Below are 14,319 nucleotides of genomic sequence, written 5' to 3' on the forward strand. Positions count from 1 at the left end.
TTTATAAATATTTTTAATTATGTAAGATTTTCTTTAAAATAGTAAATCTCATAACATATTAAAGATATTTCATTATAAAATACAAAATTTTGATTTTAGTCGATTCCGATAAAAGATTTCTTACTCAAAATCAAATCGAAATAAAATAATAAAATTTTAAAATTCTTAAATAGAACTTAACTAAATGTGAGAAATAATTAAGTGAATTTGATTCCAAATTATAATCGATTTAATTTATATTTTTAATTTCGATTCGATTTTACTCACTATTAAATTTCATCAAACGATAATAAAAAGAACTTACTTATGTACATGACATTTATTTATAAAATAATATATATATATATATATATATATATAACATGAAAGCTCATTATAAGATAGCAGCAGGCAATTTTTGGATTGACTAGTTTTAACTCAGACACCACGGATAGATACTAGTAATGTTTTAGTCATTATCATCCGAGTCATCATACAAAAAATATAATATATTATTATAATATTGTAGCATGCGAAGATATATAAAATTCTTCACATAAGAACTCTGATATGTGGTTAACTTATAAAACATGCAAATTATTCACCAAAATAGCACGTTAACTGAGTAAACAACATATATAATCGTTGGTCAAGAATTCTAAGCATTTGAATGCCTTACGTTTTGCAAACCAATAAAAAATATATTTCAGTAATGAACAATCATTGTTGGATGCCAAATCTTGAAAAGATTGCTATGCCAAAGTAAAGAAGTTCAAATATTATTTGGTGTCAGGGATTTAGGATAAGCATTTTAGGTATCTCAGTTTCAACCGCTATAATCAGTTTTTATACAAATCATGATTGAATGCGTGTGTGTATATATATACATGATGGTTGAAATATTACTTTAAAAAATCAACAATTAGTAATTTGACGTAGTATTCGCATCCGTATTCGCATTCTTAATCCGACAGTCAAGATTTTAAATTTAAATTTTCTTTTTTCTATTTGTATTAAAAATGCAATTGAATATCATTAATGACATGTTAATAATGACACGTTAATTATAAATAGCATGTGAATTATATATTAATATAAATTACAAAACATTTGTTTTCTTATATATCTTTTCTAACCGGATAAAGAGCAGTATTTTCCTCCACTTTAATCTTTTATTAAGTATTAGAATAATCGAGTGAAAAATAAGTTTATGCAAGTAGTGATAAACTATTAATTTAGTTTCTAGAAAATTTTTATCTAAATCTTATATCAATATTTTATGCTTTCGTATTGAATGACTGATGCATACTCCATCACTTAAATTAATGAATATATTTTAATTATCTATCAGTATAATATATAAATAGAAATATATCTTAGAAACAACAGAAATTAAAATATATTATAAATTTTCTGAAAGTTTTATATGTGTTTTTTGTGGCAACTTTTCTCCTTCGCAGCCCTTTTCTTCTGCTGGCTCTGTATCCTCATTTTCCTTTCTTTCTCTTGCATTTCATTTTCCAGGCTTTCCCTCTTCCCAAACAGACTGTCAGATGAGTTGCGAATTTATTTGTTTTCTCTTCTGGGGTGTATAGTCGTGAGTACAAGTTTGAGATATTCCAATACGTTAATGGAATTTCATATGTTTCTATGGGAAAAAATATATATATGCCCACCAAGAAAGACCAAAGTTAAAAAATCAGGACTGTTCTCAAAATAAAATAAGAAAAGGAAAAATATATCCCAATTTTGATACATTCTTATTGGCTAATGGAACTGTGCAGCACATGCATTCTTAAAGATTAAACACAATGTCATTTAAATTTAATTTCAATTTCAAATCGGATTCTGGCAATAAATTGTGTTCTATTCTTTTAAACTTAATATTAAATCAACTTATATAATTCACTTTTATATATATATATAATACATATTTTAAGATCTTATTAATAAGATAAATATAAAAACTATTTTAAATATTCTTAATTGATTTATTAATTATATACGAAATTAATAATATATATATATATATATATACTATTCTTTAAGATCAGAAGTCATTATATAACTAATCTTCTAATTAATATAGAATTAAAAATATTATTAAAATATTATTTTTTAGGATTATTATTATTTAGTCACAAGAAATAACCTATTAGTCAATACATTAATTATAAAAATAAATATAAAATTATATATCAGTAATATTTATGATTAATTATTAAAAATGAAAGAACCTATTATTGTAATATGATTTGAAATATTAAAATAAACTTGAGATAAAATAACTAACTCTAAATTTTTTCTATAAAGTATCTTTTAACCATTTTGACAATTTTGAAAACTATATTTTCTTTAGATGTACAATGTATATTTATAATTAAAACTCTTATCCTGTATAATAAAAAATTATTAATATTTTATTATAGATTTTTTAATTTTAATAAATGAGAATGTAGGACACATAATAAAACTTCTTGTATATATAAATAAATACATTAGTTTTATGATATATTCTAAATATTATATGTTAAGAATTGATGTTTGAGAATCTATGATATTGATGAAAGCCACTACATTGATGGTGTAGTATTTTACATTTTTTATAAGATTATTTAAATTATTAATAAATTAGTTAAAAAAGATATTTTAAAAAATATCAAAAAATATTTATAAGGATTATTATACATAGGTCAAGTGTTTATACATAAAATATTTTATGAAATATTAAAAAGATATTTTAAAAGAATCAAAAAATATATCATAAAAGTTATGAGAATTTAAAAAGATATTATTTGAACGATATGTCAACTTCTTTTTAACATTATTCACTGTTTTCGAATGTGTTACATCGTAATTAAGTGTTTATATGTTATCTATATAATAAATAAATCTGTCTAATAAATAGATCGTAAAGTATAGAATGACATTAGAATATTTTATATAATGATGTATTTTTTCTCGTAAAACATATTAAATACTATATACAATTAGATGAAACTGATATACGTATGATTAAATGATGCTTATAATTGACATGTAATACGTATTACTATATCCTAATCCATTTAATTAATTAATTAATTAGTTAATACACTTGACAATCTTGATCACAGTACTCCAGAAAAAAGATTATGAAAATTCTTAAATATCAAATAACATGATCAGATTCCACTAATAAAAAAGAAATAACATGATCAGACAGTTGACTTTTTAATAGAAGCCAATTAATAGTCAAAACACCCAGAATTTGCTGCTTCCAGAAGTGTAAAGGTTAACCCTTACACTCCATTAATTTGTTGACAATCCTCATTTGGTCAAATTTGTATCCTTTTAGCTTTTGCAGACACGAATTGCGGGCGGCCTGTGCTTCTGCACCTGAATCTAACGCTACCCACCAATAACAGCCGCAGGTATCTTCAAAACTAATTCAGTTTGATATTCTAGGGTTACCTCAGTTCACATTATGACTGAATTTGCTTCATGCTACTAGGATTAATATGGATTCCTTTTTATAAAATCACAAATGTACATTTATAATTAAAAGAAATTAGAGAAAAAGTAATTTTTAAAACGATAAAATGTGCGCATTTTATTTATTTGACTTTTTTATCATATATGTATAACAAAAAAGTTCGTTAACGAGTAAGGTTTTAAGTTTTGGATCTTTTAATAGTAGCTATAAATTTATATATTTTTTTTAAAAATAATTTTAAAGATAAAGCACTAGTTATCGAAAAATTGTATTGTAAATAAGATCTTTTATGGCAACGCTTGACATAAAATAATAATTCATTAATATATCCAGAAAAATAAAATAAAAATTCAATCACTGAGTTGTGAATGATAATAAAAAAAGTTAAGTACCATTGATTATCTACCTTTATGCAGAATAAGATTTTATTTATTTAATTATCATTTCCATATAAAATACTGCATAAAAAATCTGATCCACATCATAGTTTTTCCTGCCATCTTTCTAGTTAACCCATGTAAATCATTGCTAGAGGAAAACAGTACACTTAAAAATGGCCAACGTATTTCATCAGAAAAAGAAAGAAAAACGAAGATACAGGCCAACGTATGCATGACAATTGAATATTAGTTCCAGATAGAAAATCAAATGGAGCTATCATAATAATTGAAATGTCAATGGCCAATTGTGCTACGTTCTTATTTGTACTTTGAATTTTTCTGGTCAAAAATTATTGGTAGATGACCTGCATTATCCTCATTATCTTATTCTTTTCTACTATAATTCTTCAATCCCCATTAATTATAAGTCTAACAATCTATCACTATAAATCTCCATGACCTCCTGCAAGATTACCAATATCAAACACACAAAAAAGAAAAGAAAAATGACAGCATTAAGATCACTACTAAACGTTTCATTGTTACTTCCTGTTCTTCTGCTCTCCCTTCCATGGATGCCAACTTCAGCATCTTCTTCAGGTTATGAAGATAATTTCTTTCAATGTCTGTTGAACCTTTCTCAGCCTTCACATCCAATTACTTCTGCAATTTTTGCTCCAGACAATGCTTCATACTCATCTGTCTTGCAATCTTATATTCGAAACCTTCGATTTAACATGTCCTCAACCCCGAAACCACTCCTTATCGTTACTGCATTGCATGAATCTCATGTTCAAGCATCCGTCGTTTGCGCCAGGAAACATGGTCTGCAAATGAAGATCCGAAGCGGAGGCCATGACTACGAGGGCGTTTCGTATGTCTCCGATGTCCCTTTCTTCGTCCTCGACATGTTCAATCTTCGAGCTGTAGATGTTGATGTAGAAAGCGAGACTGCTTGGGTTCAGGCTGGAGCAATCCTTGGTGAAGTTTACTACAGAATTGCTGAGAAAAGTAAGGTTCATGGCTTTCCAGCTGGTATTTGCCCTACAGTTGGTGTTGGAGGTCATTTGAGTGGGGGTGGTTACGGTAACATGATGAGAAAGTACGGACTTTCTGCCGATAACATAATCGATGCCCAACTCGTTGATGTCAATGGCAGGCTTCTTGATAGAAAATCCATGGGAGAAGATCTTTTCTGGGCTATCAGAGGCGGCGGAGGAGCTAGCTTCGGAGTAGTAATATCATACAAAATAAACATTGTCCGCGTTCCAGAAGTGGTAACTGTGTTTCGAGTACAAAGAACTCTGGAACAGAATGCAACTGACATTGTCGATAAATGGCAACATGTTGCCTATAATCTGGACGATGATATCTTCATCAGGCTTACTTTAGAAGTCGTTAATGCAACTCAGGGCAATGGAAAAACAGTCAGGGCCACGTTCAGATGTATGTTTCTTGGAGACTCTGCACGACTTCTTGCAACCATGAAGGAAAGTTTTCCTGAAATGGGTTTGGTTCAATCTGATTGTTTGGAAATGAGTTGGCTTGAGTCGGTCCTGTTCTGGACAGACTTCGCAATGGGAACTCCAACTACTGCTTTGCTTAGACGAACTCCACCATCAATTACCTACTTGAAGAGGAAATCAGATTATGTGAAGAAACCAATTCCAAGAGACGGGTTGGAGAAGCTTTGGCAGAAAATGGTGGAGCTTCAAGTGCCATCGTTAGCATTCAATCCTTATGGGGGCAAAATGGGTGAAATTCCATCTACAGCACTTCCATTTCCACACAGAACTGGTAATTTATGGAAGATTCAGTATGCAACAAACTGGAATGTGGAAGGAACTGAAGCAGCAAATCACTACATAGATTTAACAAGGCAACTATATGACTTCATGACTCCTTATGTGTCAAAGGATCCAAGGGAAGCCTTCCTGAATTACAGAGATCTTGATCTGGGTATTAACCATAATGATGGTAAGAAGAAAAGCTACTTAGAAGGGAGAACTTACGGAATCCAATATTTTAAAGAAAACTTTGACAGGTTGGTCCAGGTCAAGACCAAAGTTGATCCTGGTAATTTCTTTAGAAATGAACAAAGCATTCCTACTTTTCCTTACTGGAAGTAGAAGGAATCTATAGGTTTATATTTAGCTACCTGATTGCTTGGATATAGAATAATTATAAAGTGTTTGAAACTTGTAAACAATTTATGCCTTTATGATTATTTGGAAATATTCATCTTTGTTGTAGATTGTTTTATTAATTTTACATTGTTTTCTATATTTCCTTAAATTGTTTTTGTATTTCAGCTTCATAATATTCACTGGAAAATTACACTATTGTTTGCCATATCTCCTGGTGCTTGCATTTTAAATCATTTTTCAAAATTAATTTTAATATGGGTGCAGTAATTTATAATTTTGCAATTTTTTTTTTATTTTACACTATTTATTGAGACACATATAGCAACATTTTCTAGAATTTTCTTATTAAAAAACGATTTTCTTTACTATTATACTTCATTTTAATTTATATATCTATTTGAGAACCAAATTAAAAAAGTTATTTTTATTTTATATTACATTTAAGAAAAAATTTAGTTATATATATTTTTATTTAACATGTTTTTTATGTAGACCAAAAATTTATATCACATAATTTTCGATGCCAATAAATAAATAAATAGTAATACACGTAGCACAAACTTTTAGATTTTAATTCATCCACATATTTAGTACGAAGATAAATATTTAAATTAACATGATAATATATGCATATTTTAATTTAATTAATTATTTAAGATATTAAATTTGAATTTTCTTGTACTCTTTTGCAATAAAAGAAAATAAATTTTAATTTGATTGTGTATCCAAAAGGTTGAAGGCTAATATTAAGACACGCCTAAGACTTAACAGAGCCCACTTGTGTAGAATATAATAGCCCATGAACTTATGTAAACTTTTCTCGCTGCACTTATTATTGGAAAAATAATAAAAATACTTATTATTTTTTATTTTTTTAATAAAAAAACATGGTGTAATTTTTTTTACTGTGTAAAAATAATAAAAATATAATTATTTTAAAGATTTATCAAACTCGTTTAAGCTGATGAGCAATAGATTTTGGTTGTCTATTAAAATACATGTAATTTATATATTTGAATTTCAAAAGAATAGAGTGAAATCTACTAATATTTACCACTCTTCTCTCTAAAACTTAAGAATGATAAAGAATATATAATAATGTATTTTATATAATTTTATAAAATATTTACTTTTATTTTATCTTTCTGAAAAAATTCTAGTCTGGTTACGTTTAATTAGGCTCATGAATATACACTCATTTAATCATTCTCAAGTCTAAATTTTGGATTCAACTAATATATGAATAAAACTGTTTTAGAAAAAAAAAAAAACATAGGAATACTTATACTTTTAATGCCTGAATTTGTCAGAAAATAACAGTCGAACGATTAAATTTTTAAAATTAATAATTGAATGTGACAATTTGTAAAAAGAATAACAAAATGGTGTTTTTAGCAAGTGACTTTCAGATTTTTTTTGAATTTTTGCGGATATAGATGAGAGAGTAAAAATTGTTGAACACATAAAGAACTAAAGTGGTTACATTAGTGTTTTTAGCAAGTGACAATCTTGTTAAATTTTATCTTATGTAACTTTCTTTTTTTAACATCTATTAATCTTTAATTTACTAGTCCTAAATTTATTTCTTACTTATGAATCTTAATATTTATTGCGCCATAAAACTCTAGTAATTTGATAAAAATATATTTGTATATGATAGATACATTTATTATTTTATTCATTTTACAACACATCTTTACTACATGTCTCTTATTTTTTTATCTCATTTAACATTAAAAATATCAACATCGCTAAAAAATACTATTTTGTTATTTTTCTTACAAGTTGCCATACTTAATTATTAATTTTAAAAATTTAACCAGTAGATTGTCATTTTTTAGCAAATTTAGACACCAAAATATAATTATCCAAAAAACATATAAATAAAAGTTAAATATATCAAAATCTGCTTTTATTAACAGCTCTATCTTTTCTACAGTTGTCTCAAATAAAAAAGTCATAATCTGATGGAGCTTCTAAATATTTTATGAATTTTTTTTAAAGATTTACTAATTACTAAATAACAAAATTGAGTCAATTGTATTTCTTTAATAAGCCAGTCCAAAGAACAAAAAGGTAATTTCTTGAATAAGTACATATCATAAATTATTATTTATTTTGCCCTTTTCTTCAAAATGAGAGCCTGATAAGAATAGGAGAGCCATTACAAAACCAACTAAAGGAAAACTCCATAACATGAACATATATAAACTAAAGGCCAAAGACAAGCTGGTTAGAATCTTCATCGGCATGCATTTTACGGCAGGAGCAGCAGCCGTCTTGCTCTATCGCCGCCGCCCTGATCCCCACATTCACAGATGGCACCGCCACCCTTTTAATTAATATCAGAATCTTCCACCAACGACTCGAACAACTGTTAATATATCTGATTCAAGTCACCTAGAAAATAAGCAACACCATTTTCATAATAAATAAATTACTCACTCATAGGAAAAAGACCCTCTGAAAAATATAATTAAATTCATATCTAAAATAGATAATATGACTCTAAAACAGATTCATATAAAGAGAAAAAGGGGAAGAAAGAGAGGCATAGATAGCTACCTTGAACTCTTTGAATTTTATACCTAAAGTGGTTGCATATATGTGATTTTTTAGGTAGGCAGTCCCAAAGAAGAGCCATATATCCTTCTTTCTTTTCAAGGATTATTAATATTGTGGTCCAAAATTTGCCATTCTAAAAAAGTGAGGCATAAAGTTGACAGGATGCAATTCAGTTATCAAGGAAAACACTTATTTTCTTACTATACATTCCCTTTATATTTTAAAATTAATTAATATATAACACATAAATTATGTAATGTATCCAGACATAAAATTGGCTTATTCCATTATATATTAAAAACTAATTAAGTTTGATATATAAAGAGAGATGTTACCATATTAAGAAAATATTTGTTCGTAATTGTATATATTTCTTTCGCTCATGGTCGGACTAATAGACAATATTATATAATAGGGTAGTCATTCCCTTATATTTGTTATAACAACGAAAACTCATTTAGTACAAAAAAAAATGACTCAAATTCAACGTTATAAACTCGTTTATATTGTCTTATCTAACAAATGTGAAATAATCTACACATTCTTTAACACTCTTCTTCAAGTGCAATTTGCACTTAACAATATTATATGAACCGGACTAGCTCAAAGACCAACATAAATTTATATTTATGAACTAATCATATAGTCCACAAATTAAACGAGTTCAACAATAAATATATTCTCAAACTTTGATAACATGTAAAAGATTTATGGACCCAAAAATAAAAAATGAGAAGAATGTAATTTAAATAATCACTATCATAATTTAAGTTAAATTAATAAATTTATTCTTTTATATTATAAACTCCTTTATATTTTCTTATTTTTATGATATGTGATAATCCACGCACGCATCCTTCATCATAATTCAATAGGGAAATATTTATGGCCCATAATGTTTACCAACAATTAATAAAATCCAAACATTTTTTGTTATTAAAGTAATTATTCTTTCTTTTTTAAGTAGATTTGTCTACATCATTTATCATAATTAATTATCCACTAGTCGTTTATTCGTGCGTTGCACAACTATTCTTATTATTTCGATTTTAAAATTAAATTATAAATATAATTTAATAAAATTTTTAATATTTAATATTAATTAATAATATTTTAAAAATTTTAGCAAATTAATTATTTTAAAATGTCATTAATTTTTAAAATTTTTAAATTATATTTGTCCAATAGTATAGAAATTATTTTAAAAATATTTATTAATTAATTTAGTATTATATGAATTAAGACTATCAATATAATTAATACTACTAATTTTTTAGAATTAAAAATTATTATATAATTAAAAAAATTAATTTATTATTAAATATAATATTAAAAATATAATTTAAGATGTTAATTTTTAAAATTATAATTATTATCTAATTATAAAATTAATTTATTAATTAGTATAATATTAATATATAATTAATATGATATTTCTTAGAATAAAAACTAGTATCATTATAAGATTAAATATTAATATATATATATATATATATATATATATATTATTTCTTACAATTAGAGTCGGTATTTAATTAGAAATATAATTTATTAATTAATAAATTAATAGAAAAAATTATAAGATTAAATATCGGCTTAAATTTCATACGTCAAAAATAAATAGACATATCAAAATAAAAATTCTATATATCAAAAATTAAACATATATATCAAAAATACTGAAATCTCATATATATATATATATATATATATATATATATATATATATATATAGATTTTTCTCATTTTTTTGTTTCTTTCTTCTTTTTTATTCTTTTATTCCGTCCAACGCTAACAACCAAAGAAAGAAAAACATGCATCAATTATCAACAATAATAACAAGTACAGTTTACGAGTTGTAAAAGATGCATTTCTTTATTTGGTCAACAAAAATGCATTAATGAAATTAAAAAAGCGAAAAGTCAAGTTCATATACAAAATATAGTAAAAGACAAATTCTTAGGTAAAGAGCATGTGCCAAGTACCGGAAAATAGTATCAATATTATATTAGACTTTAGAAAAAGGCCGATTTACCCGGAACTTCAAGTCAACAGGTAACTGATCCACAAATTAACTGTTGACAAAATCTTTTTTATAGAAGAATCTAAGCAGGATAATTACATTATTTAAAATTTTGGGTTTTGAATTTGGTGGAAAATAATTGATTTTTATACTATAAATCTAAGAAATTTACTTTGTTTAGGGCTTCAGATTTAGTTTGTTAAAAGAAAGGAAAAAAAAAAAAGAAGATATGGACTACTTTATTTAGGATTGGGTTTGTCAAAATAATAAAACCAGAAGAAGGAAAAGGAAAGGAGAATTGAGGGAGAGAGAAGGGTAAAGAAAAGATGAACAAGAAAACGAGGGGAGAGGGAGAGCGAGAGAGAGGAAAAATATAACTACATGTGCATAATTTTCTGAGCTTGCCACTTGCTTTCATTGATTGTGGATTACACTCCCTTGTGTTTCACTATATTTGGAGCTAATTGGCCAGATTGGACAAATTATAGGAGTAAGAACACCAAAAAATTAATTTTTGAATTAATTTCTCATCGACTCGGATTTTAGGAGGCAAATTGACCTTTAAGCCATTAAAAAAAAAAACATGGGATAACATTTGAACTTTAGTTTAAGTAGTAATAATATTTATTTTCCAGACACTTTAAAAAAAAAAAAAAAGCATATAGCTGCCTATTTTTCTTTTTTATAAAAAAAGAAATTCAATCTGACATTCAAACAATCAAATTCGTTAAGAAATGCTTATAAAGTTAATATATAGCTTAGTATCATGGGGTATTGATGCTTTAGTACATTAGTCTTTATCTGATAATTCATAGACCTTACATATCGGAATCATAGATCATTGTTTTTTTTTTTTCTGTTGGTTTCACCCAATCTATTTATCTGCATAACTTTTATTTTAACTTGGAGCTCCTAATCAAATCATTGAGTATTCTTTCTGTAAAATTGTAATTTACTGGTCCGTCAACATAATTAATAATTGTTAGAAGTAAATTTCTTTATATGTTTTTCTTGATGTTTGATTCTTTTTTTATATTAAGATGTACTAGTTAATTCTCATTAATGGAATATCAATATTTCTTTTTAAGAAATAATATTTATTTTTAAATGTAAGATATTTTATATTTTAATTTTTTTTTTATATTTTCTTTTTTTCATTGAGAGAAAAAGTGGAAGTTATTTACTATATTTGAGTTCTATTGTTAGAGTAAATGTAAGAAAATGATTCTCCCATTACATATATGGTGCCTACATTATTGAATCTTTAATGAGAAAGAGAAAAATGAATATACGATTAAATTCAACAAAAACATTTATTATAATTTAAGTCTGATATTTTCTATATTTAGTATAACTCAAGTTTTATCTTTAAAGAATTAAAATTTTAAAATTATTTTTTTGATATATATATCTAGAGCTAATTTAGAGTGCACCGGACTTGACTTTTACGGATGATAAAGTATTAACTCAAGCATTTTAGAACAACTGCATACTTAAGATTTGAACTTAGGACCTTAGTTAATAACTCGTTATATGGCTGTTATTATTATTTTGATTATAAAATTAAGTTGATAGATACAATTTAATAAAATTTTTAATTTTTAATATTAATTTATATTATTTTAAAAGATAATAGAAAATTAACTATTTTTAGATGTTCTTTTTATTTTCTTAAATTTCAAAATTTTATTAATGAAATAATATAAAAATTATTTTAAAAATATCTATTAATTAATTTTAATACTATTTAAATTAATAAAATTAATAAAATTGATATTACTATCTTTTAGGATTAAGAATTTATCATATAATTAAAAATTAATTTATCATTAAATATAATATTAAAATATAATTTAAGATGTAATTTTTAAAATTAGAATTGTTATTTAATTAGAAAACTAATTTATTAGTTATATAAAATTAAAATATAATTAATATTTTAATTTTTAAAATATAATTAATATCATTATCTTATTAGGATACTATTTATTAGTTAATATAAAATTAAAATATAATTAACATGTTATTTCTTAGAATTAGAATTAATATTTAATTAAGAATGTAACCTATTAATTAATAAATTAATAAAAATATTATAAAATTATACATAAATTTGAATGTCATGTATTAAAAATAAGAACACATGTTAAAATAATCTATGTTAAAAATTAAGCATTCATGTTAAAAAAATTTAGGTCATTATTTAGCAATAAATTAGTAGAAAATTATAAAAGTATAAATAAACTTAATATGTTAAAAATAAATATTCATATCAAAATAAAAAATTTATGTGTCAAAAATTAAACACATATATTAAATAAAATTTAAATTTTATAAATTAATATATATAAATAATATAAATTATTTTAAATTATCGCTAGAGTATACTTAAATTAAGATATTGGTTACTAATACTATTAAGAGCATACAAGATTAGCCAAGGTACACGTTCTCGTTGGCACTTCGCATCACGTGGACATATCAACATCTCATAGGAAGTCATGGATCCTATTTTTTGTTTTTCTAATATAGTAATATGGAGTAATATAAAATGTGGTGGGAGGATAAAATATTATTTTAAAAGTTTTTAATATAAAATTTAATATTTTATAATTTTATTTTAAATAATTTTTACCCTGTATTTTTTTACAAAAAAATTAGAAAAGAAATATTTTATTGTCAAAAAATTACAATTTGTAAGGATTTATCGATTCTCACTTTTATGTTGTTCATGTTTGGTAAGATGGATTTAGTACTTAACAACTCTTAATTTTATTGTTTAACCGTTAAATCACTGATTCAACGAGATTAATTTAACTATTAAATAAATGTTATGAATTATTAAGTTTTAAAATTGTATTTAGCAACACGAAAGACTTGATAAAAATAGTTGATCGATCGAACATGATTAAATTCTTATTATAAAATAATACTAACTCAATTTTTTACTAAAATATAGTTAAAATAAATAAAATTTTAATTGATAATCTCGCTTGACTAAAAACTAATATTAATATCAAAATATATTTACTAAAATTAAAAAAACTAAGAACTGCATACTAAATTTTTAAAAAAAAAAAAAAACAAAATTTATTTAATAAGTAAGGGTGATGCAAAATTATCTTATAACATTTTTGTGGAGGTGAATGTATGACAAAGAATGTGGAGTCACCAATGCTCAACTAACTTTACTGTACGAAATTGTGGATAGAGTTTGATTGGATGTGGGTAACTTATTGGTCCAAATCGATTTTCTGAACCATCGAATTGCTTCCGCTGGCGCTGGTCCATTTGTAACGGAACCAATAAATTATTATCACATTACTACCGTAAAACAAATGTATCACTTGAACTTTAAATTACATATCATAATTATTAATGACTGTGTATATACAGGAATGTTTTATATTTTAAATTTAAATAATTAATAAATGTAACTATTATTATTTAGATTTTAAATTTAATAAAAAACGGTTGAATATTATAAGAAATCAAGAATATAATAATATTCTACAAAGGTATATTCTTTATTGACACGGTGCTTCTAGAAAGATCCTGTCTTCGGATTCCAAATATGAGCAGTTGATTTCACAAGAAAATCGGACTGCACTGCACTGCTAGGCCAAACATGATTTTATGGACCAAATAAACAGCGAGCTTTCTCTCAAAGAAATAATTTGATATTTCATAATCATATGTAATATTGTACGAATTAATTAATTAATTTTTTTAATTATGTAATAATTTATA

General features: G+C 24.8%; 1 protein-coding gene across 1 annotated transcript; it reads left to right on the plus strand.

Annotated features, from left to right (window-relative positions):
• The first annotated feature begins 4,296 nt into the window (after positions 1-4,296).
• Positions 4,297-6,129, plus strand: LOC8265484 (berberine bridge enzyme-like 8). Its single transcript, XM_002523105.4, has one exon. The coding sequence runs from the start codon at positions 4,341-4,343 to the stop codon at positions 5,961-5,963; it is 1,623 nt and encodes a 540-aa protein (XP_002523151.2). The 5' UTR covers positions 4,297-4,340; the 3' UTR covers positions 5,964-6,129.
• Positions 6,130-14,319: the final 8,190 nt, after the last annotated feature.

The sequence above is a fragment of the Ricinus communis genome, chromosome 4 (assembly GCF_019578655.1).
Source record: "Ricinus communis isolate WT05 ecotype wild-type chromosome 4, ASM1957865v1, whole genome shotgun sequence".
Classification (NCBI taxonomy): Eukaryota; Viridiplantae; Streptophyta; class Magnoliopsida; order Malpighiales; family Euphorbiaceae; genus Ricinus; species Ricinus communis.